Consider the following 24719-nt stretch of genomic DNA (forward strand, 5'->3'; position numbering starts at 1 on the left):
GTTTTTATTTGAAGACCATAAGTTCCTCTGTGGGACATACCAGGAGAGGCGGTCCCGTAGGTACGAGGGTCATAAGCCGTATAGGGCTTTAAAGGTTAAAACCAGCACCTTAAACCTGATCCTGTACTCCCTTTATGAGCAGGGACTTAGATCTCCCTGATCCGTACCACAACATCTCATTGCTCCCTGCTCCCAGGACCTTCACAAAAACATATTTTTTAAATATATTGTTATTAGATTAGCTCACCCCTGACCACTGATCCTGCTAGCTAGGGATGATGGGAGTTGTAGTCCAAAAAACAGCTGGGGACCCAAGTTTGGGAAATCCTAGCTTAGTTAAAAGCCAAGCAGTTCATGAAAGAAGTCTTTAATAGGTTTACATGCCAAAGCCTGTTGTTCCCTCAGCTTTCAGGATGGGGCAGGGGGTCCAATAAGCTTGAATGCGTAAATATAAATATATGCAAATCAAACCGAAATCCTGCTTTTTCACAGGAACAAGACCCTGGAGTGTTTGGGCTTGAATTTGCCACAATTGCACGATCAACACTGCAGATTCGATACTCCCTCCTGCCATATTTGTACACCCTATTCTTTGAAGCTCATGCCTTTGGAAATACAGTGGCCCGAGGTTTAATGCACGAGTAAGTTACCCATTCATTTTTCCCCCTTGTCATGGGTTTTTAATCAAAGATATGTTATTAGGTCTATGGGTCCTCCCTTAAAGAGGGCACGTGTTGCGGCACGACCTGGCAACCAAACCCTTTGTTGTGGGTGGGTATGATTGGATAGCCACAACACCCAATTGGTAGGTCCCTTGATGCAGGGTTTAATCAGGCCAATGGGACACAGTCCAAACAGATCAAGGGACCTATATATACCTATGCACATGACCCAGAGCTTTCTCTTTCGGCGTGTGCATTCGGAACACCTGCCCACCTCTCCCTATTTTTAGGGCTTGTGTGCTTGACCTTGCTATGCCTTCGTGTGTCGTCTGTCGTTGGGACAGGGGCACGGCAGGAATTTTCCCCACTTGGCTGATTGGCAGTTGCCATTTGGGTTTTGCCTGCCGCAAATCATCACAACTTGTAAGGTTGCAGATAGGCTCTGGTTCAGGTGATAGGGATGGCGGAACGCTCTCACCATCCCTATGGGAAGGGTATTCTGTTAAAGGAAACCAGGGACTCAATGGTTTGGCCAACCCTGTGAGGGGGTTGTGCCCGTGCCGGAGTCCAGGGGGACATCTGGGTGGTGGATATAGCCTGTTCCTGGCTTTCCGCCTATCTGAGTGTTCAACCTAGCCTGACCTATGCTGGTGCCTGGGTCAGCGCTACCTGCAATGGTGCAGAGAGCTAGTCAAACCAGAGCCTATGCAGCCACTCACGTGCTGCAATCAATAAAGTTGTGGCCTAAATTCTGCCAAAAACCAAACCAAAATTTGAGTATTGTCTGAATTTATTTAAGGGGGAGGTTTAAAGGTCTGAACACACAATTATTTTGTTGATCGTAATGATGATGAAGAAGAAAACAGAGCTAAGTGTTCTCCACAGGAACAACAACACCAGGTTACAATGGAAATATAATATTTACAGGCATATTTTAAAAGTCTATTGCTTACCATTCAGAATTCTTTGGAAGATTTGCGGCTAAGTCAATGATAAACTGTTTGAGGGTCTCCAAACGAAATTCAGTTACAAAGCAAAGACAGCATTGCTCAGTTTCACCCAGAGTGTGATGACGGGAATTAAAAAGGATAGTGTAAAGGCAAAAATCATGTAGAAGCCTGGCCCTACCATGAGGCAGTAGGATGAAGCTGCCTCAGGTGGCAGATGCTGAAGGGGCAGAAGCAGACAGACCTGTATGTACCACATGATCTGTCTAATGCCCCTTAAGTTGGCCTTCTGTCCTCAGGTGCAGCAGAAGATGCTAGCATCAAAGTAAGATTCAGCTGCTAGTCTGGTTGACTTTTGTATGTGGAATATGAAGAGGCACAATCTTCTCTGCCTCAGGCAGCAAAATGTTTCTAGCTAGTCCTAGTCATTAGATTGATAGGATGTTCTAAATACCTTTTGGTAAGCCCTCCTTCAGTCGAAAGACCTCCTGCAATTATATACCCTGCCCACAGGTTGAGTACACCAAACAGTGAGCCATTCATGCACCGCAGTTTTCATGCAAACCAGTCCCCACCACATACTTTTCTCTTCCGTGCTTCAAGCAGCCAACAAGAAATATTTTGTAGCACATGACAACGGCCAGTCTACACAGAGAGACAACTTTGTGCCAGGTTTCCGTGCCTGCTTAGTGTCATCGAAGCAGCTGTCTGCTGGAAACCAGAAATAGCTGTATGATGAGGAAAGATGAGACGGCTGCCTCTGGGAGCAGATTTTGGTTACTTTTAAGAGAAGCCCGTTTTGTTGGGAGACAGAGGAAGCTAAAGGGGTTAGAAACTTGGATTTTTTTACCTCAGGTAGAAAAAGGGCCTGCTCTTAGTAGTTCTAGTTTTTTAGTGCCACAATTAGGTGTGCCTCTTTTACCTCCTGAAATGGTATATAATACCATGCAGATACCCCATGGAGCCTGCCAATGCTTTGGGGCCAGCACACTATTTGAAAGCATGATTTGGGTTGTGTTTTTAAAGGGACTCATGACATAGACATGCAGGTCTGAGTTTGATCGATTTCCTCTTTATATTAGATGGTTTCCTTTTTATATTGTGACAGCATCGAAACCATTTAATCATGCTCATTGTGCTTGCATTAAGAGCAGTGTTTCTTAGTCACCTTTCCTTTTATCATTTAAATCACATTATGAACGTATGCATCTTGCCTCACTGAGGAGAAAGGGAGAGAAATAGCCCAGTTTCTTTTCCATCCAAAGAGCAGAACATGAGGTGTCTCTGTGAAGTTTGTTTTGCCACACAGCTAAATAGAGGAGGAAGCCCTGAAGGAAGCCCGGGAGCATATTTACCCTTGTACATTGTGACCTCACAAAGTGTCAATTGCTTCAGAAAAACGAATAGCTCAGATACCTGTGGGCTCCTTTTTTCTTCAGAACATTAATGGCGCAACCATCCCTTTTCCAAACCCTCTGTCTGCACATATGACAAGCTGCTCTTGAGCTTCCTCACAGTTGCTGTAAAGGCCAATGCAGCTCAGATTACTGCCGAGTTTGATTTCATTTCTGGGTGAGGGAGAGATTGTGATTCAGAGGCAAATATGCACCCCATGTGTTTGACTCCTGCTAATAAAACATCAGGCAGCCACTGACATGCAGCAATGCCATGGAATACTAATGAGAACAGCTTTCTAAAGCTCAGTATAGAAGCCCCCAAATCTATGTCAATGATATAAGTTACAGTTAGGTAGCCGTGTTGGTCTGCTGTAGTCGAAACAAAATAAAAAAATTCCTTCCAGTAGCACCTTAGAGACCAACTAAGTTTGTTATTGGTATGAGCTTTCATGTGCATGCATTAGCTGGGACGCGGGTGGCGCTGTGGGTTAAACCACAGAGCCTAGGACATGCCGATCAGAAGGTCGGCGGTTCGAATCTCCGCGACAGGCTGAGTTCCCGTTGCTCGGTCCCTGCTCCTGCCAACCTAGCAGTTCGAAAGCACGTCAAAGTGCAAGTAGATAAATAGGTACTGCTCTGGCGGGAAGGTAAACAGCGTTTCCGTGTGCTGCTCTGGTTCGCCAGAAGCGGCTTAGTCATGCTGGCCACATGACCCGGAAGCTGTACGCCGGCTCCCTCAGCCAGTAAAGCGAGATGAGCGCCGCAACCCCAGAGTCGACCACAACTGGACCTAATGGTCAGGGGTCCCTTTACCCTTTACCTTTAAGGTGCTACTGGAAGGATTTTTTTTATTTTGTTTCAATGATATCAGATTGGTATTTCCTTTTTGGAACATAGGTAGGCTGACTTCAATACACAGTGAAACCATTTAACCACAAATATCTACACAAACTGGCAGTGGCTTTCCATAGACCTTGACAGAAGTATTGCCAAACGTTGCCTGGAGATGCTGGGAACTGAATCGTGGAATTGTAGAATTGTTGAGTGGGAGGGTACCCTGAGGGTCATCTAGTCCAACCCCCTGCAATGCATAAATCCTTCCCACAGCTGTCCCTGGGTGGGTTCGAACCACCAACTCCTGGTTAACAGCAGGTGCACTGACCCATTGCGCCACCTGACTCTGGAACCTTTTGCATGCCAAGCATGCAAAGAAGGAAACATAACATTTCCTATATTGCTGTACCTTTGGCTTCCACCATAGCTGTCAACTTACAGATTTGAAAATAAGGGACCAGCAGCCAACATAAGGGGTTTTAGTCAACCAGCAGCCAAACGAAGCCTCAAGCAGTGGTTCCCACAGCGCAGCAACCCGGCAAAGGGGATGCAGCAAGGAAAACCACCGTCACCTCTCCACTGGGAAGTGCTGAGCAAAGGCGAGTCCCTAGGCAACGCGGCTGATTTGATCGGCACAAAGCATGCAGACTCCACCCCCTCAGTCGTTCTTAGACTCCTTATTGGGTGAGCAACGCAGCCAAGCAACCCAGTTGGAGCCTCCCTCCTCCCTGGCCGGCAGGGAGGGAGGGAGAGGAGCTGCTTCCTTTGAAACCCGGGAAATTTAAGGGACATCATCAATAAGGGACAGCAGTGGGACACAGCGCTGGGATAAGGGACTTTCCCGCCAAATAAGGGACGGTTGCCAGCTATGGGCTTCCACGGCACACAAACTGGTAACCAGCAGGGGTGTAGGTGGGGGAAATTAAAACAGAAATGCGGAGCTCTGAAGTGCTGTGGAGCTTTACATAGGCAGGGGCTTCTTAATTTTTCCTCGCGGAGGAATGCTTTGCAGTCATGGGGCATTTCCTGGCATTAAGAAGAATAAAGTACGACGTGTTTATACTGTGTTCCATGTTGTATCCCATTGATATTTTCAGTGTGACCCAGAGGCTTATGCCATTCACATTCTATGTACAATAAACTGAATCCTAGTCTATAGAAATAAATACTCATCTTATTGAAATAACTTAAAATAAAGGAATCTGTGGTTCGGCAGCTGCTGAGCTAGAACAACCTAACCAAGCCTGAGGTGCCTACAAAAAGGCTGTTGAACATGAACCAAGGCAGTTGCATGACAAGGCAAGGCTTTGAGAAATTTGTATTATTGCCAAGTAATCAAAGCACTGAGCTGAATATTATTGGGGAAAGTGGCTTCAAGTATGAAGAACTGTTTCAGCTATCTTTTATTATCTCTGAAGTTTTAATCTCAGAAGGTTGTACTGATTACCGAATGGAATTTTAAGATAATGTTTAATATAGCACATGGGGAATAATGCAAGTAATTTTATTAATTATAATTGGCACTGCACTTGCCAGCATGCTGAGTGTTTTAGAGCAATTTCATTTATCCTGTCAGCACAATACAATTTACTGAATGTTGGATATGCAAATATCAGTCTGGAAGAAAGTTTTGTTAATATTGAAGGGAAAGCCTAAAAAAGAATGACAAAAACATAGGCTCTGATGCATTTGACAAGGGTTAATATTACTTTGGCATACCACATACAGAATAACTGAAAAGAAGGGCATAACTGGGTACAAAAGTACCATAATTCCACATCCAGCCAGTCAAACAGGCTAGATGGGACCTCCGTAGGCTTCACTATCAAATACAAACAACAGGAAGGAAAGTGAAACTAAAGTAACTGCTTTGCCCTGAAGGCGCAATGTCAAAAAATTAAGTCGTGGTGATAAGGAACACCCCCAATTTTCACAAGAAATATATCATAATATAAAATAACATAAGGTTATGTTATGTTTGGGTCCTAATGATTCAGCAAAACTGGTTAGAGTCAGAACATCTCTGTATGTGCATGTGTGTTTAAGATTAGACTTTATCACAAGGAACACACATATTGGTTAATCATGAGTTATTCTTAAGGTGGACGCAGCTGTCGGAGACAGCAAGGATACACAAGCTTTGAAAATACACGTTTGACATGTTCTGGAATGTTGGAGGGTATGTACTGTACAGTGGTACCTTGGTTTACAACCACAATCTGTTCCGGAGGTCCATTTGTAAACCAAAACAGGTTGTAACCCAAGGCATGCTTTTGCCAATGGGGCCTCCCCCCCAAAATTTGTTCGGAATCCAGAAAAAATGGGTTGTAATCCAAAAAAAATGTTGCAAACCAGGACATGCACTTCCGGGGTTGATGTGTTTGTAATCCAAAACGTATGCAAACCAAGATACCACTGTATAGGGCAGGAGCTCTCTGCCAGGGTATAAATTAAGGACAATTTGGAACTTTTACACCTGCATTTATTATGAATTATTATTTCTAATACGGATGTTGGTAGCTCCATCCTTTTGGCAAATTTAGACAGGGAGCCTTTGCAAGCCGATAGAAACATTCTGCAGACGCAGGGGAGCATCCAAACATGTAGAACAATATAAGTTTCCACATATTGAGCAAATTATACAATTCTTGTTCTAGGTTTCCAGCTGACCCTCAGACCCATGAAATAGACACAGCTTTTCTTTGGGGATCTGCGTTTATGATTGCTCCAGTTCTTCAAGAGGCAAGTGCTGGCAACACAATGGTACTGGGAGGAAGTGAAGATGGGCAATATCATTCATAGTTTTCAACAGAAACAGGATGAACTTCTGTTTGCTCATGCCCTTGCTGCTGCTGCATGATCACAGCCAATTATAGAAAATGATTGAATCTCAGAGATAGTCATTATAAATTGATCCTAGTCAATTTTCGGAAGAGATTGGATCCAAGTAAAACTGAAGCAGTGAATACTAGCTCTCACCCAGCTGCTCCCAAATTTTCCTGCATCTCTTGCCTCCCTTCAGAGATGTGTGTTTGCACTCATAGTAAAACAAATTGCTAGAAATTAGCAAAAGGAGGAAAGAGATGGGAAAAGATAGTTGTAAAGCAGATTGAAATATTTTGATACTATTTTTTTAAAAAAATAAAAAAATCTGTAACATCCGGCCAGGCACTGAGAAAAGGTTTTAAACCACCACGAATACTGATTCATGCATCAGTTATTCTATGTATATAAATCTATTACCTTCAGAGTGCCGCAGTGTGTACAGAGCACAGTAATGAACTCATTGTACTGGCACAACGAGCCTTTCTACCCTTGTACAGCAGGCCAAAAAATTAGATCATAAATCTGCCTTGCTTAAAATGCAGATGCCTAATTGTCAGGGTTGGCAGCTGGAGCCAAGGAGCGGGAAGGTAGCAACAGGCAGTCTTCTTTGCTCAGTCTGTGCTGAGCAATGCGTTGCTTAGACTGAGGAGCCATGCCTGAATCATTAGCTGCACAAAGCTAGGTGAAACCCTTTTGGTCATTAGTGCCATGTAACTTGGAGACGTGGGTGGCGCTGTGGGTTAAACCACAGAGCCTAGGACTTGCCGATCAGAAGGTCGGTGGTTCGAATCCCTGTGACGGGGTGAGCTCCCGTTGCTCGGTCCCTGCTCCTGCCAACCTAGCAGTTCGAAAGCACGTCAAAGTGCAAGTAGATAAATAGGTACCGCTCCGGTGGGAAGGTAAACGGTGTTTCCTTCCGTTGCTCTGGTTCGCCAGAGGCGGCTTAGTCATGCTGGCCACATGACCCGGAAGCTGTACGCCGGCTCCCTCGGCCAATAAAGCGAGATGAGCGCTGCAACCCCAGAGTCAGCCACAACTGGACCTAATGGTCAGGGGTCCCTTTACCTTTACCTTTTAAGTTATGGTAACTGCAGTACTGTGTCCTAGCTTTGGTGGTGCCTGCAATGGTGGCACTGAAACACAGGCGAGAGCAAGTGAACCACTTCCTCCTCCAGCTTGTGGCCATCTTACACTAATTAAATCAAGCCACAGTTGTGATTGTAGTGAAGCCGAAACAAAAAACCTAAGTTCTGAAGATGGTCGTTATTGCACTTTTGAAATTTGACTGGATAGCATCACAATTTGTTTACCAGTGGTATAGTTGTATCTGTAGAAATATCAAACCAAAACTGAGGATATCAACACTGATATAGCAGAAATGTATAAAGCTGATCTAACTCTTTCTTGTTGGTTACAGGGAGCAAGATCAGTAGACGTATATTTCCCAGAAGCACCCTGGTTTGATTACTATACGGTATGTATTTGTAAAGATTACATTATGTTATATATCATCGAGTGTCTTGCATAAAATTTCACTGATCTCCAGTCAGCTGGCATTTCCATTGTTTTTCTTCATGTGCCCTTTACTAAACTTACTAATTTCCATTTTCAAAATCATCATAGAGTCCATCTTTGTTCTGTGCTGAACTAAATCTAAAAATGTTGAAATTTCAAGGAGCCTATGGAATTGCGACTCCGCTGAGCAATGTTTTCTTCCACTTTATGCATTGATTTTCCCATTTTGCATTTTATATATAAAGATGTGTCTTTCTATACTCTTGTGTGTAATATACCCCACACAGCCTTGGCAATAGGCTCAGGACTGAAAATAGAAAATACTACTTTAGACAAAACAAACACATGCTTAAATTCATAATCACAAGCTAGTTGAGACAAAAGCTATCTAGATGGCTTTAAGAATACATTTAATTTACAGAGGAAAGATCTACCCAAACCTACTAGCTAAATGCATCCTATAAGTGCCTAGGAATGTTTACCAGCTGTTGAGGATAAGAAGCAAGAGATGGACATCTCCCTCTTGCTTTGTTTATGAGTTCCTCAAGAACATCTGCTTGGCCATTGTTGAAGATACAGTGCTGGACCAGGTGAACCATTGATCTGATCAAGGATAAGCAGGATGCTGCCTTAGGTTCCTTGTAGGAAAGGAAGGAGATAAATGTAGTAAAACAAAGAAAATAAAATCTTATTTTTCAGACTAGTTACAAATATGATTATTTGCATATATGAGAAGCTATAGGTCCCAGGAAGTAATTTGCATTTTTGTTTCAGTAAACATTGTACTATAAACAATAGGCAATTTTGAGTTCAGATTAAAATCCAGTTTACATGCCAACTGGGGAAATGGCTTATGTATTTATTTTTTAATATACCGCAGTTTACAACAGTTGCAATACAGTAAAAGCCACAAAAATAATCAAAACAGATCACCAGCTATTTATATAGCCAGAGATGCTGCTAGATTGCTTTTGGAAAAAAAATTCAGCTGTGTCCAATTTTTTGGTAGGGAGATAAAGTGCCAGAGTCATCGCACCGTAAGCGTGTCAACATTGATGCCCCACTGGAAAAGATTCCACTCTTTATCCGAGGAGGATATATTTTGCCAACGCAAGCACCAGCCGTAAGAACTGCTAAGAGGTAACTAACATAATTACCTTTTTTAAAATGATCAAATTAGAAAACTGGCCTGAACTTGGTACCATGCTGAAATTTGTCTGTGTTGTGCACCAAGTGTCAATTTCTTATAAATTACTACGGTAATGAGCGTAATCTCACTTTGCACACTTAAAACCTTCCTGTTTGTTTTTTTAAATGAAGTTAGATTGCTTTTTGCTCCTTGACATGGCAGAAATGAAATACGGGGCTGTGAGCACGCATGGCATTTGGGAGGTGGGTTTCCGAGTAGCCAATGCCTCAATCTAGGTCTACCCAATCTCTATCCTTAGTGCTTATTTCAGGGTTGTTTTTAGCATTGGGGATTCATTCTTTTTTTCATACATGTTTATTGAAATTTTCAAAAAATTACAAAAAGTATAAAAAGAAAAAAGAGAGAAAAAAAGAAAAGACAAAAAGCAAAATACAAAAATAAAACAGTAATTAAAAACAATTCCACCTTCTTTCACTTAACTTTCATTTACTTATTTCCCAGACTTCCTCGCCTCTCCCTTTTTTGTATTCCAATTCAATTTGTTAATTCAGCAAATCCTTTCCCACTTTCCTTATCTTAATCTTTCATTACATTGTCTTAACCTATTTTCATCATTATCTTATACCATAAAAAAGAAGAAAAACCTTAAAATTCAAAACTTTAAACTTATTTTTACTAACTTCTCATATCCATTATATTCTTACCTAATCCTTTAAACATTTATACTAAAGCCAAACAATTTCCTTTCAAACATCCTAGCATTGGAGATTCAGCCTTTCCGCAACTAACATGTCCAGCTGTCCCTTCTTGGGTTTTGTGGATTGTGGGAACAGGTTTTTCCTCAATGCTTTTGTTTTTCGGGGGGGGGGGTTTGCACTAAATGTGCAAAAAAGGTGCACCTATAGCAAACCTGTATGTTCCTGATGAGTACATTAATGTTGCACCACAACCAACTTTGCAAATTTTCTGTTAGTGTATGGGTAAGAAATTTCTATTAGTGTATGGGTAAATAAATGCTAAATCATAACTGTAGATACCAATGAATTTAATGGTCTTCTCAGTTATTCAGGTACACCTCCAGGTCACATTTTTGCTATAATGATATGACCAGGGAGGCTGAAAATTTTGGATTTGAATTGTAGCCTTTGAATTAAGTCTCATGCTCTGCATATGCTTTGGTCTCCATCGCTATTTATGTCAGATGTTCATAGGGCACTTTCTTCTCCATTACTGGATAGCTCCCACTTGTTCACAGGACCATATTACTAGGTCGTCCTTTCTTGTGTTTCATAATTGTTTTGTTGTTGTTGTGTGTAGTGTGTTTTTATACTGTAAGCCGCCCTCTGATCTCTGGATGAAGGGTGGTATATAAATTTTATAAATAATAATAACACTAATGATAATGAAATGTCTATGGTTAATTGTCATTGTGTTGCATTTTGATGTACCTTGATTTATATTGATGTTTAATGCATGATTTGTGCATGGTTTGGTTTTGAATGTGGAATTTGTATTTTAGTTCTTTTATTGATTCCTTTTAGTTTGGATTGGCAAACTGCTTAGAGATTTCTGATGAAATCCGAAGCCGGATAGGAGTTAATCAAATAAATAAAAAGACTCTATCACCCACATTTCATAATTAGTTTTAAATTAATAACCCAACAGCCGACTGAATCCATTTGGACTCATTGTTGCCCTGGATGAACAAGGCCAAGCCACTGGTTCTCTCTTCTGGGATGATGGCGACTCTGCCGGTGAGTGTTCAAAAATGCTGGTATTGTATCTAAAACACATTGTATAAAGTGTAAAAGGGGCAGGGAAGGGTCTGACCTACTAACTGTCCCTTTAACTTGTGAGGAGGGGAGGGGGGAAGGTTATTATTGAATAGGCAAGCACATGTTGTCTCAACGTGTGTCCTTTGTTATGTTTTAGTCTAAAAGGAAGCTGTTCCTTTTCCTTGTTAGATGACCTAATACTAACATCAGTCTTGTGATTTGTGTTTTGGCAGACACGGTCGAGAATGGAAATTATTTCTATGCCAGATATACATACAGAGAAGTAAGTAGAAAAAAGCACTTGGACAAATAAGGTGTGTATGCAGCAGATGTGGGTGGGGATGGAGAAGAGAGGTTCAGGAAGCAAAAGCAAAGTAAGGAGAAGAAATGAGTAAAAATTAGGCTGGGGAAGTGGTAGCCTCTATTTAGGGAAGACATGTATCAGTTTTTGTTATTCTTGTTTAGTCGTGTCCGACTCTTCATGACCCCATGGACCAGAGCACGCCAGGCACTCCTGTCTTCCACTGCCTCCCGCAGTTTGGTCAAACTCATGTTGGTAGCTTTGAGAACACTGTCCAACCATCTTGTCCTCTGTTGTCCCCTTCTCCATCTTTCCCGACATCAGGGTCTTTTCCAGGGAGTCTTCTCTTCTCATGAGGTGACCAAAGTATTGGAGCCTCAGCTTCACGATCTGTCCTTCCAGTGAGCACTCAGGACTGATTTCCTTAAGAATGGATATGTTTTATCTTCTTGCAGTCCATGGGACTCTCAAGAGTCTCCTCCAGCACCATAATACTCAAAAGTATCAATTCTTTGGCGATCAGCCTTCTTTATGGTCCAGCTCTCGCTTCCATACATCACTACTGGGAAAACCATAGCTTTAACTATACGGACCTTTGTTGGCAAGGTGATGTCTCTGCTTTTTAATATGCTGTCTACGTTTGTCACTGCTGTTCTCCCAAGAAGCAGGCGTCTTTTAATTTTGTGACTGCAGTTACCACCTGTAGTGATCATGGAGCCCAAGAAAGTAAAATCTCTCACTGCCTCCCTTTCTTCCCCTTCTATTTGCCAGGAGGTGATGGGACCAGTGGCCATGATCTTCGGTTTTTTTGATGAGGCAAAAACAAGGGACACACATTTGGAGGGGATCCAGTGAATCCTCTTCCTGATTCCTGATAGCTCTTTGAAAATCTTCAAACACTGCAGGCATCTTTATCCTCCCTTAATGTCCCTTCCAAGTCAGCTTCACGCTGTTAGTAATATTGGCAAAACATCATGTAACAGGCTATTGGCCGACCATCTCTTTGTTAGGGAGATCACTTGTTGATAGCCCAAAATGGTTGGTTTACTCAGTGGGAGGTATTGGTTGAGAGATCACTCTGAAAGGAAAAGCCATGAGTACAGATTGGAGGTAAGTAATGTGGGGTAGCTGATCTGCTGCCAGATAAGTGTTCTACCCCACTTAGGTTCTACCTATATATTTGTAAACCAAGCAGTTCTTACAAACATGTCACAAATCCTCTATGTTCTCTCACCCGAAAGGAAGCCAAATCAAGGTACTGTAGAGTTTTCTCTGCTTGTGGGAAACACACAAAATATCAAGCATTAGTGTTGCTGTAAGTCAGCATGCATATCTCTCTATGAAGAAAAAATCAGAACGTTAGGGAGGACTGAATTACCACTACTCTCTGATTGCTGCAGCTGAGAAAGGTTCCTTTCCCTCCAGTCCTCCTCTACAGAGCTGCCTATTGATGATGATATTACTCAGGTCTGCAGTCCCAGAAAGATGCAATTGGCATTCAGTCCCAGAAGTATGCAATTAATAGGAGCCATTTAGAAGAACAAAATGACATTAATATTCCTGTGGTGTTGTTCCCAGACCTCCTGCTTACAGCACTGACAGTGAATTGGAGAAGAGTGATGACTATTTTTTCTGCATGATTATCTCTGCAGAGACTGGCATCGGATATTTCGTCTTAAGACAGCAGATGCTTTTCCAGCATTAAGGCTCTTCCTTTGCTCTTTTCTTCAGAGTGCTTTTATCTTGTTGTCTTGCACAAAACTGGCATGGGCTGAATGGCAAAGGAAGGAAAAGATTAGACTAGGCTTCTGTCTTTGGCATGGCGGGCAAAATGTGCCGAAGGCAATTGAGAGGCGATAGCCACTTTTATGTTCTGCAGGAAATCGCTTTGCATTTGATTGCTGGCTCTGTGGCACTTCTATTTCTCATTGCTTAAATTGGATTCTTCTCTGTAGTACCTGAAATTACAACCTGCATTTAAGCCAGCCCTAACCGCCAAGTTAACATTGCAAATGTGAGGTAGTTAAATCGGCATTCTAATACAGAAGAGGCATGCAATGCAGTGATATATAAGAAAGGCCTTAGAGAAATGTGTGTGTGAATGAGCAGACAGGCAAACACAGAGACATACAGTATTGAACTTTCTTAAAACAACATTCATAAACCTGCAGTAGTGAGAGAGGTGGGACGCAGGGGCCATTCCATCAGCTCTGTTGAAAGGTGCTCTGGAAGCCTTTCCTGCTGAAGAGTGAAGTACACACACATTCTTTATTACGGTCCAAAGACCCACAAAAACACCCCCGAAAGCAAAATACAGCAGGTATACAGAGAAAACATTTTATTAAGAAGAGTGAAGTGAGCTTAATAAAACCCCAATATGATAAACCAAGAGAAATGAAAATTTCCAAGAGCAGTGATCATACTCAAAACTGCATTACAAAGTCAAGGGGGGCGGGAGTTCAGACCAAATTCATGAGGTCGGGGAATCTGGAGGAGGGCCCTCAATGCCAACCAGAGCAGGCAGGGAGAAATATGTGGCCAAAGATGCTCAGGTCCCAGGCTATTATACAGTGGTACCTTGGGATGTGAATGGGATCCGTTCCGGAGACCCGTTCATATCCAGAAACAAACATAACTAGCGACAGCACGTCTGCACAAGCACGCGTCGCTTTTCGCCACTTCTGCGCATGCGTGTGACGTCATTTTGAGTGTCTGCGCATGCGTGAGCAGCGAAACCCAGAAGTAATGCACTTCATTACTTCCGGGTTGCCGCGGAGCGCAACTCGAACGCGCTCAACATGAAGCATATTCAACCGGAGGTATGACTGTATGTAAAATAAGTAAGTAAGTAAATACTGTAAATCTTCATATGCTGTAAGTTTCTTACAGTCTATTTAGTCTATTTTTCACTAAAACTGTTCTTACACATGTCTTAATTTTATTCTGATTGAATAGCTGGCCCCGTTTAAGACTGTTTTAAGTAAGAGACACTTAACATCTATTCATTTCCCGTTTTCTTTTTCAAAATAGAAAGAAACAAGGCACCTATCCATAACTTGAAAACTTATTTATTTATTATTGCATCAACTTTATATGCCACTTAAATTGTAGAAAACCTCAAAGCGATTTACAAAAAAGATAAAACAATAAAACTTGGGGGGGGATATCACAAGCATACTTTAAAACATACAAAATTTTAAATACCCAAATACATTAAAGTTAAGTCAGCTTTCTAAGCATCTGGTTAGGCTTGTCTAAACAAGGTGCCGAAAATAGTACAGTGAATAGCCTGCTCGATCTCAATAGGCAGGGAGTTCCTAAGTGCAGGTGCTGACACACCAAACAATCAAGGTCCTAGAAATGTGGAACAGGTATTATGGGGCACCTATACTAGTGCCATGGAACGCAGGTGGCTCTGTGGGTTGAACCACGGAGCCTAGGACTTGCCGATCAGAAGGTCGGTGGTTCGAATCCCCGCGACAGGGTGAGCTCCCGTTGCTCAGTCCCAGCTCCTGCCAACCTAGCAGCTTGAAAGCACGTCAAAGTGCAAGTAGATAAATAGGTACCGCTCCGGCGGGTAGGTAAACGGCATTTCCGTGCGCTGCTCTGGTTCGCCAGAAGCGGCTTAGTCATGCTGGCTACATGACCCGGAAGCTGTACGCCAGCTCCCTCGGCCAATAAAGCGAGATGAGCGCCGCAACCCCAGAGTCATCCATGACTGGACCTGATGGTCAGGGGTCCCTTTTCTTTCTTCTAGTGCCAATTCTGACTGAAGCACATAGTGGGTACATTTAAAAAATCAAAAAATCAAAAAATCACGTAGTAACAGGTGTAGAGAGGAATTCTAGCGAACCGCTGTTGGAAACTGACAGATCTGTCTAGCGAAGTAATTAATACCTTCTCAGTAGCTGGTTTTTGTGGGTTTTTTATTGCTTGAAATGTATTTGGAAGTTGCTCAGTCATTGGCAGCTGTCCCCTTGGGTGTATTTCTTCAGCTTTTAGTGCTATGGGTTATCTCTCCGAGAGCAGGTGTAATAAAGCACAGCACTCAAAAGTTGTATCCTGTGCCAACACAGGGCTGTGCTGATTGTGTTTTGACGTGGTTTTCAATGTACAGTGGTACCTTGATTCCCAAACTTAACCCGTTCCGGAAGTCTGTTCTAAAACCAAGGTGTGCTTTCCAATAGAAATTAATGCAAAATGGATTAATCCGTTCCAGACTTTTAAAAACAACCCCCAAAACAGCCATTTAACATGAATTTTACTATTTAATGAGACCACTGATCCATAAAATGAAAGCAATAATCACTGTACTGTACTATAAAATAAATAAGACAGTATTGTAGGTGATAAAAATAAAAATAATAAAATTTCTTATGCGCACTGATGATAGTCATTGTTTGGATGGGGGGCTTTTATCCATTTCTGCAGTCACACAATCAATCAATCAGTAGCTGAACTGGGTTCCACACAGTCACAAAAAACAAGTCACAGAAACGAAGTCACAAGCCACAGTCACAAGTCAGTACCATAAAACGAAGAACAAGTCTTTGTCAAAAACACGAAAAAGCCACACAAACCAAAACGCAAAAAAATAGCAAAAACGAAAGCTCCAAATATCACCTCTGTGTTGCATGGGTGCTCGGGACTCAACAGCCGACAGACTCAACAGGTAGCCTTTGATTAGCAGTGGGGGACACAATATACAAATGGAACACACTCAGCATGTTCTGCTTCCAAGGCAAACACCTACTTCTGGGTTTGCAGCGTTCTATTTCCAAGTTGTTCATAAACTAAGCTGTTCTAAAACCAAGGTACCACTGCATGACTATCACTCTGCCTTCAATGCGCAGGAGACGGGGGCTGGAATCATGTGCTGTTAAAAGGGTGTCTGAATGGCCTCTCAGGGGTTTTTTATTTTATTTTATTCTTTGAACAATTCTGAAAAAACACGCCATGTTTCTTGCCTTGTTTATCAGAGCTTTCCCAGACCTTACCAGCTTCTTCGGTATCTTTAAAAAGAGGGCATATGGAAACTACGGTAACTAGCTTAGGAGAACCTGTAGAGAGGTGAATAACTAAGCCATTAAATTGCAGCTGTGGTAGCTAGTGGCTTGTGAAAGACAAAGTCTCTCTTGTGTAAATGCGCTATGATGTATGTAGCAGCTGGTCCTTTGTGTTCCAATTTAGCTGAATGTTTGTTCATCTGTACTTCTGACACCAAACTGGAATTCTGACAGCAGCACAAGACAGTTCTGTGTAGGACTTTTTAAAAATAAAAAAATAGTGATGCCTGCATCGTTTGCCATTGCACTGTGTGTCAAATGAATGCCTAAAGTATTCTCCTCCTGAATTATTCTAGGGGCACTTGAAGACAAGTATTGTTAACAACAACTACCGTGGGGTCGATTCTCTGATATATGATACAGTTCAGATCCTTGGTGTGACCTCAAGACCTAATGCTGTCGTTATGAATGGAAAAGCCATCCGCAGAAGTGACATACATTACCAGGAAAATGGGGTAGGCATTCTGCTTGTGAATTACTTAAAATATTTGTTGTTGTATATATATATATATATATATATATATATATATATATATATATATACACACACACACACACACACACACACACCATATTTTTCGCCCCATAGGACGCACCGGCCCATAGGACGCACCTAGTTTTTTGGGGGGGAAATAAAGGGAAAAAAATTATTTTCCCCCCCCAGGTGCGGGGCTGGGGCGGGGGAAGCCCAAGCTTCCCCCGACCCCAGCCCCCAGAACAGGCTGCTATCCGCAAGCCGTGGGAGAGCTGTGCGAAGTCGTGCAGCTCTCCCACGGCTAGCGTAGAGCTGCGCGAAGCCCGAAGCTTGGGGCGTGCTGAGCTCAGCGCACCCCAAGTTTCTGGGTGCTGGCAAGCTCTCCGCTAGCCGTGGGAGAGCTGCATCTCCCACGGCTAGCGGATAGCTTCCTGAAACCTGGAGAGCGAGAGGGGTCGGTACGCACCGACCCCCCTCGCTCTCCAGGCTTCAGCGAAAGCCTGCAATTCGCCCCATATACTGAAAAAGACGGTATATATAGCACTGTTTCCGTTTTGCTGCAGTTAATCTTCAGACAAAAACTATGTTATTTATCTCGCTGCCCGTAGTGCGCTTTATGTAATCAATTAAGTACATTGCATTGTCATTACATGATTCCACTCTGTTCAACTGTGTGGCATTCACCATTGGCAGTAGTACACTGTGTTGTGGTTCACTGCAACATACCAGAAAGGGCAGGGGGTAGCCTGAGGTGAGTGTGGTGCAAACACATGGGCAGGAGCGCCGGATTCGTTCGGGCACATTTGTGTCACACTATCAGTGGTGTCTCCTTCCTCTTCCCCATCTATGTCCCAATTTGCTGTTGTTCAGGGGTTGGCAATGTTTTTTGTTTCCACCTCCATCGTTCTGCCCGGACACCGAGGTCCAGCGCCAAGGGCCTTCTGGCAGTTCCCTCGCTGCGAGAAGCCAAGTTACAGGGAACCAGGCAGAGGGCCTTCTTGGTAGTGGCACCCGCCCTGTGGAACGCCCTCCCACCAGATGTCAAAAAGAAAAAGAACTACCAAACTTTTAGAAGACATCTGAAAGCAGCCCTGTTTAGGGAAGCTTTTAATGTTTAATAGGTTATTGTATTTTAGTGTTTTGTTGGAAGCCGCCCAGAGTGGCTGGGGAAACCCAGCCAGATGGGCGGGGTATAAATAATAAATTATTATTATTGTTGTTATTTTGAGGCTGGTCTGGTCCACTCCCCGGCAGACCTCTCGGTGGCCCAGAGCATGCGTGCCCATGCACGCACTCAAGCTATTTCCAGCACTCTTCTGGGTCGGAAGAGCACCGGAAATAGCGTGTGCGCATGCACACGGGTGCTCCTCCGTCCTGGAAGTGCGCCGGAAATAGCTTGTACGGACGCGTACAGGCGCTCCTCTGGGTGAGGAGTGCCTGTGTACGTACGCTATTTCTGGCACTGTTCCAACCCAGAAGTAGGTCCCCATGGCGAGGAAGAAAATGGCACAGCGGTGGGAAAATGCATAGAATCCCCACGCCAATCCACAGAACGACCGTGAGCCGGTTCCAGGAAGCTCATGGGCCAGAACCGGCCGATGGGCCTTAGGTTGCCAACCTCTGCTGTAGTTACTTAGGCTGGATCTAGCAAACCAGCGTTTCAGTTAAACATGTTGCAAACTTTGTACGAGAAATCGGGTTGGCAAAAGCGGAACTCCACAGTTTTAGAATGCATAAACAACACATATGAAACGCTTTTTCTTTGCTGATGTAGCTGAGTCCTCAGTCAGACAGAGGTCAGGTGAGCCATCCCATTCCATTTGCTGTTGACTACTAGCAGACGTGGGTGGCGCTGTGGGTTAAACCACAGAGCCTAAGGCTTGCCAATCAGAAGGTCGGCGGTTCGAATCCCCATGACAGGGTGAGCTCCCGTTGCTCAGTCCTGGCTCCTGCCAACCTAGCAGTTCGAAAGCACGTCAAAGTGCAAGTAGATAAATAGGTACCACTCCAGCAGGAAGGTAAACGGTGTTTCCGTGCACTGCTCTGGTTCCAGAAGCGGCTTAGTCATGCTGGCCACATGACCCGGAAGCTGTACGCCGGCTCCCTCGGCCAATAAAGCGAGATGAGTGCCGCAACCCCAGAGTCGGTCATGACTGGACCTAATGGTCAGGGGTCCCTTTACCTTTACTAGCATGTGGGTGTCTGGTGGTGTGTGCAAATCTAGATAATGTTGAAGGTGGTTTGCTGCTACAGGGAAAGCCAGAAATATTTTTCTTTGAACCATCACTATATGCTTGCAGCCATGACCTATGGACCTGAGGAATGAAGTAGGAAATGGAGTGAGGGGGCTTTCTAGGGGAAAGTGCCCCCGTTGCCTATTAATCAAGCTGAACAGTTTGGCTGCTCCCCATAGTGTTAATATTTATCCAGCATGGGCATGTGAATGGTTCTTTCTGTTCCATTTGGCACAATGTGCAGTTAGCATTTCAAAAACAGCCACCGCAGTAAGAATGGGAAACTTTTCTGTGCGCATATGTGGGAAGGCTGCCTGTCTTGTTTCATGACTGCTATTTACATAAGCTCACAATTACATGTTTTCCAAGCAGCTACAAAATGGCAGCTGTCAGCAGATCATTAGGGCATTGTGTCACAACACTGTTAGGGCCATAGTGAAACATAATAATCATCATCATCATCATCATCCAGGGCTGGGTAAGGGGCTCAGTTATAATTCCTAAAACAATATGCAATAAAATAAATTCAGCCAGAATTTTGCTTACAGTGGAGAAGCTCCATAAAGTCCCTCACATCTGGGGCAGTTTCCAGGCATCAAAGTTGGTCCCAAATCCATTTCCTCACCCCCAAGTTCTCGAAAACATCCTCTTCCTTCAGAAAAGGGACCTGGTTTTCTGCTGCTTTCTTGGCAGTGGTGGGGGAGGGGTGAGAAATTTCTCCAAATTTTTTGAAAGGAGCTGCTGCTTACCTTTACTGGATCTTGCCCGAAAGTATGGCCAGTGAGAAACTCTGGTAAGAACCTCAGGATGCCTTCTTCTTGAAACGCCTTGGTCGCGGCATGAAATTGTGTTTTTCCCAAGTCTTTCCAGGTAGCACAGCCAGTGGGAAGTTGTGGAGTGAGCATTGTGCTACCGAGAGTGGTGTAGGGTGCTTATTTCTATATTTTAAAAGGATGGGGGGAAATGGGAAGCCCTTGTCCACCTCATAGTATGAAGTAAGATAAAGAGCAACTCCTTCCCGAAAATTTCAGAGAAATGCCTCCCCCCACCCTGTGATATTTGGGGAGGATTTCATCCCATCACCACCCTGCCAGCCATCCAACAATTCATCAAAAACTGGAAAAAAATGAAATTCTTAGCATAGCTCTTGGCTTGAGCCTAGTGCCTTTCATTTCAGAAATTAATGTCAGGTCTAGAGTAGGAAGATTGAATTTCCCCTAATAGAGATTTTTCCACTCCAAATACCTTGTAGTTGGCTATTTCACTCCAAATATTTTCTGTTATAGATGCTTTACAATTGCACTGCCCTCCAATGGCCCTTAAAGCCAGTAAAAGTCAGAAATCGCTTCTGAACACACCATCATATTTTTCTGGAAATAAATCACTAAGGACGCAAGCAAAAAAAATAATAGTTTTTGCTGTGCTCTCTAGCTGGGAAATGGAGTCAGGATAAGAAGCCCCATTGCTTAATGCTGTTTCTGTAACTTACAAAACTGAACAAATTGGTTGAACAAAGAACTAGAGAAAGAGGCTTTGCATGGAAGCAATGGGGAGGTCGACAGTTTCTATTTTAAAAGTGTCAGACTTCATCATTATAATTACTTTAGAATATTTCTTCCCCTGCCTGCATTAAAAATATACTGGAATTAGGAAAGGTGCCTATCAGATCACATAGCAAAACCAATACTTTTTGATGGGGAGGGGACTGTTCAAGAAAATACCGGTGGCAGGTGATGAGAATGACCTCTGCATGACATGTTGGAGAACTGTTGCCAGTCAAGAGTGGGCAATATTGGGCCATAGGGACAAATAGTCAACACAGCTTCTTGCATTCCTAAAGCATAATATTGTTTTGTCAATAGAAAAGAGAAATTGTGTATCCTTGGGAAATAGTTTCTGGAACAAGGTAGTTGATCAGAATAAGATAAGCCCAGGTAATCAGTATTTGTCCCAAGCAGGCATAGGCAAACTCGGCCCTCCAGATGTTTTGAGACAATTCCCATCATCCCTGACCACTGGTCCTGTTAGCTAGGGATGCCCCAAAACATCTGGAGGGCCGAGTTTGCCTATGCCTGGTCCAGAGGATATTGGTTTAGTGTGGCTACAATAGGGCTATCCTCTTTTCTTACTAAGATCTCTCATTCTTATAGTAAATAGTGAGACTCTAGGGGCCTGAATTCACCAACCTCTCTATGCGATTTGCTGTTCTTAACAGGATAGGCTTGTGCTTTGGCACACATCTCCTTTAAAACTGTAGACAAATAGTTTGCAAATGGATAATAGAGAGAACTTTAGTTAGACTGAATCTCAAAAAGATGTAGCCCATTTATTTTTCATGTTGAAATCAGTAATGTTGCATTTTAGTTGTTTTGGAAGTGCTGGAGAGTTCTCAACCATTATCTGCAAAAAAGACAGTGTCTGGGTAGTGACCTTTATCCTGCCTTAGACTTCAGGTGTCTAGACTAGGTATCTTAGCTTATTTCTACATGAGAGGTATGTTATACCAGTCAAAATACAGTGGTATGATTCCAGCAAAATGAAGCACTTTTAAGTTTCATTGTTTCATAAAGTAATTAAGCATGTATTCAAACCTTCCCCTAAGGGCTTCCCAAACGTTTAGCTTTGGGTGGGTTGTTCCTGTTCTGGTAATTCCTAATACTGGAGGTGGTTTTCTTTAAACCCTTTTAACATTAATTTTGTTTCTTTCTGACTAGAAACTTGTTGTGCACCTTTCTGTACCACTTGGTGAAGATTTGGACCTCATACTTCAATAGGATGCTGAAGAAATCAAATAATTTGCTTTGTGATTAAATCTGTAATTTGCATGTCTTCATGAATTCTCTTCTGAATTAATAAACACCAGTACCTTGCATATTTTTGTGAGTGTCCCATGCGTCCTCCTTTCTAGAGAATTACAGGGTAGGTTTTTCTGAGAAGCATAAATCAACGTGTCATTTTTAATGTTAATAAATGTCTGGATTCAAAAGTAAGTGGGCCTCCTGCTTCCATAGCAGGCTAGACTTTTTGAAGTCACTTCCAATTATATGAGTTATATTCAACTAACTGTAATTGCCACAACTAATTTAGGTCCTTTGCAGTGTCTACTCTAAGTAGAAGTTAATTGAATTCAATACTATGAATGTTGCATCTAGGCCATTTTGCTATGACAGCCACATCTACTTTCACCTAATATTCTAGACTGGATTTCTGTACCCCAAGGAGAATCAAAAGCACTCACCAAAAAGGTTGACCTCATCATCATCAGGCAAGATTAGATATATGGTGGTTCAGTTTTTAATGCAATTCATCCCTTGATGCTGCAGTTGTCAAATGCTGATGTCAGGGTGGGTGTCAGGAGCAGGTCAGCAATAACTCAGAAGGTATCAGTGAAGTTAACTCTTTATTGAAATAAACAAAATGGCTCAGGCCTCATGAGCACAGCAACCCTTCCCAGTAGATCTTGCCGCAATGAGGCAGTTGTGAGGACCAAAGGTCCCCACCTTCCCAAAGCTCCTTAAGTATCCTCCTCCCTCGGGTCATTCCCAAGTAATCTGAGACTATGATGCCTTGTCTGTTTTTGCTCCACCCTCTTTACACCTCTTCTGGTTCTGGGAGACCAGCAGGGAGTGGAATTGGTTGCAGCAAGAGGGGAAGACAGCCTCGCTTACTCACCAGCCTGACTCATCTCTGCCTCTTGGCATCTCCAGCCTCCGCTTCTGCCTCTGATTCTGGACTGTTCTCTGCCACAGTCTCTTCCTGCTCACTAAGCCCTGTTGCCTCTTCAGCTTTCAGCACTTCCTCCTCCCAGTCTGCTCCCTCTTCTCCTTCTGACCACTCAGTGTTGTTCAACCACCAGTCCCCTAGCTCTGAGCCTTCTTCCCTTGAGTGTTCCCCAGCTGGCTCCTCGCATGATTCCTCTGCATCCAACCAGTCCATGACAGCTGAGCATTGGTGTGTAAACCAGGCTTAAGTGTTTAAGTCATCTAAAGCAAGCCAACTTTTGAGAAGAGAGTGAAAAATATTGTTCCACAGACCCGGTCAAAACACTTTATAAAAAGCTGCTTTCATGTATGTCTGGGGGTCTAGAGAGGGAAATATATTCAGCTACTTAACATGAACGTAAGTGCGATATATTTTAAAATGTTTAATTTATGCTGCAGCTTGAATTATTTACTTGGCTCCCTGATCAGCTGATAAGTTCAAATGCACATACTTTCTTTGCCAAACCTTAACTTGTCTAATGGTTCATGCTTTTTTCATGCAATGCATTACTCTAAAAGCACCCAAAGAGAGCTCCAGAGATAACTGAACAAGGGAAATGGATTGGACCAAATCATGCTCACTTGACACATTGATGCTCTTGGGGGCCAATCCTTGCAATATTTTTTGTATGCAGCCACCCAAAAGAATGTGCCTCACATCAGCTGCTAATGGTGCATGCACGTTGAAATCACAGCTTTTTGTAGTAAAGTACACAGGCTCAGCTGCTTGCAAGGATCAGTCTTCTCTTTCTATCACTTTTGACAATAAAGGTAAATGTAAATAGACCCCTGACCATTAGGTCCAGTTGTGGCCGTCTCTGGGGTTGCACTTTGACATGCTTTCGAACTGCTCAGTTGGCAGGAGCAGGGACCGAGCAACAGGAGCTCATCCCGTCACAAGGATTCGAACCGCCAACCTTCTGATTGGCAAGTCCTAGGCTCTGTGGTTTAACCCACAGCACCACCCGCGTCCCGTTTGATAATAAAAGTGACAGTTTAAATGGAAGTTGACCATTCACAACCGATATGAGATATCTGCCACACACGCCACACATACACTGCATGTTTCAACTAGACAGAGTCAGCCTTCACAATACGTTAATTTCCTAAATCAGGCAGCGTATGAGACACTTTTCAGACTTCACCTTACAGATAGCTTACCTTCCATGCAGTAGTCTGGGGGCAAATTCAGACGTTCCCTTCATGATAGCCACAGCCACGCCCCCTCACTCCTTTCTAAGACTATGCAACCTTCTCAGATTATACCATAATCTTATAGTTATACAGTCATAATAATTAGGGATGCATTGCAACAATCCGTGCTGATCTCCATGCATTACCTTTCAGCTAAATCTATTATTTTTAATGCATATGCATGGATAAATGGTGTGTATCTTCTTTCAGGAAGATTTAAACTGTGCTTTCCTTGACATTCCAGTGGAATGCAACAGGACACGAACACCATTCTCTTGAAATTGAAGTACCTTCAGTGGCGTAGCGTGGGTTGTCAGCACCCGGGGCAAGGCAAGTAATTTGCGCCCCCTAACCCGTGGATTTGCGCCCCCTAACCCGTGGATTTGCTCCCCCTAACCCTAACCCCCAGATGTTGCGCCCGGTGCAGCCGGCCCCCCCTGCACCCCCCACGCTACGCCACTGAGTACCTTGTGTTTTCTGTGTTCTGAAATCCTTAGCACCGGAACATGCGGAACTCTTGGTGATCTTCCTGCACACCTTCTCCAGATTGACCCTAGGAGCCCATCTTCAGTGACTCACTTA

The 24719-nt window shown here is 43.3% G+C and overlaps 1 protein-coding gene across 1 annotated transcript in view; it reads left to right on the forward strand.

The window, feature by feature from the left end:
• Window positions 1-22054, forward strand: part of LOC128422290 (sucrase-isomaltase, intestinal-like) — a 96792-nt gene extending 74738 nt beyond the window's left edge. The window contains exons 16-23 of the mRNA XM_053406131.1: window positions 493-641; window positions 6498-6586; window positions 8088-8140; window positions 9191-9321; window positions 10997-11085; window positions 11340-11389; window positions 16770-16928; window positions 21897-22054. Of these exons, the coding sequence (XP_053262106.1) occupies window positions 493-641; window positions 6498-6586; window positions 8088-8140; window positions 9191-9321; window positions 10997-11085; window positions 11340-11389; window positions 16770-16928; window positions 21897-21956 (780 nt within the window). The 3' untranslated portion in view covers window positions 21957-22054. The remainder of the gene's footprint in view (window positions 1-492; window positions 642-6497; window positions 6587-8087; window positions 8141-9190; window positions 9322-10996; window positions 11086-11339; window positions 11390-16769; window positions 16929-21896) is intronic.
• The last annotated feature ends 2665 nt before the right edge of the window (window positions 22055-24719 follow it).

The sequence above is a fragment of the Podarcis raffonei genome, chromosome 10 (assembly GCF_027172205.1).
Source record: "Podarcis raffonei isolate rPodRaf1 chromosome 10, rPodRaf1.pri, whole genome shotgun sequence".
In the NCBI taxonomy this organism is placed as follows: Eukaryota; Metazoa; Chordata; class Lepidosauria; order Squamata; family Lacertidae; genus Podarcis; species Podarcis raffonei.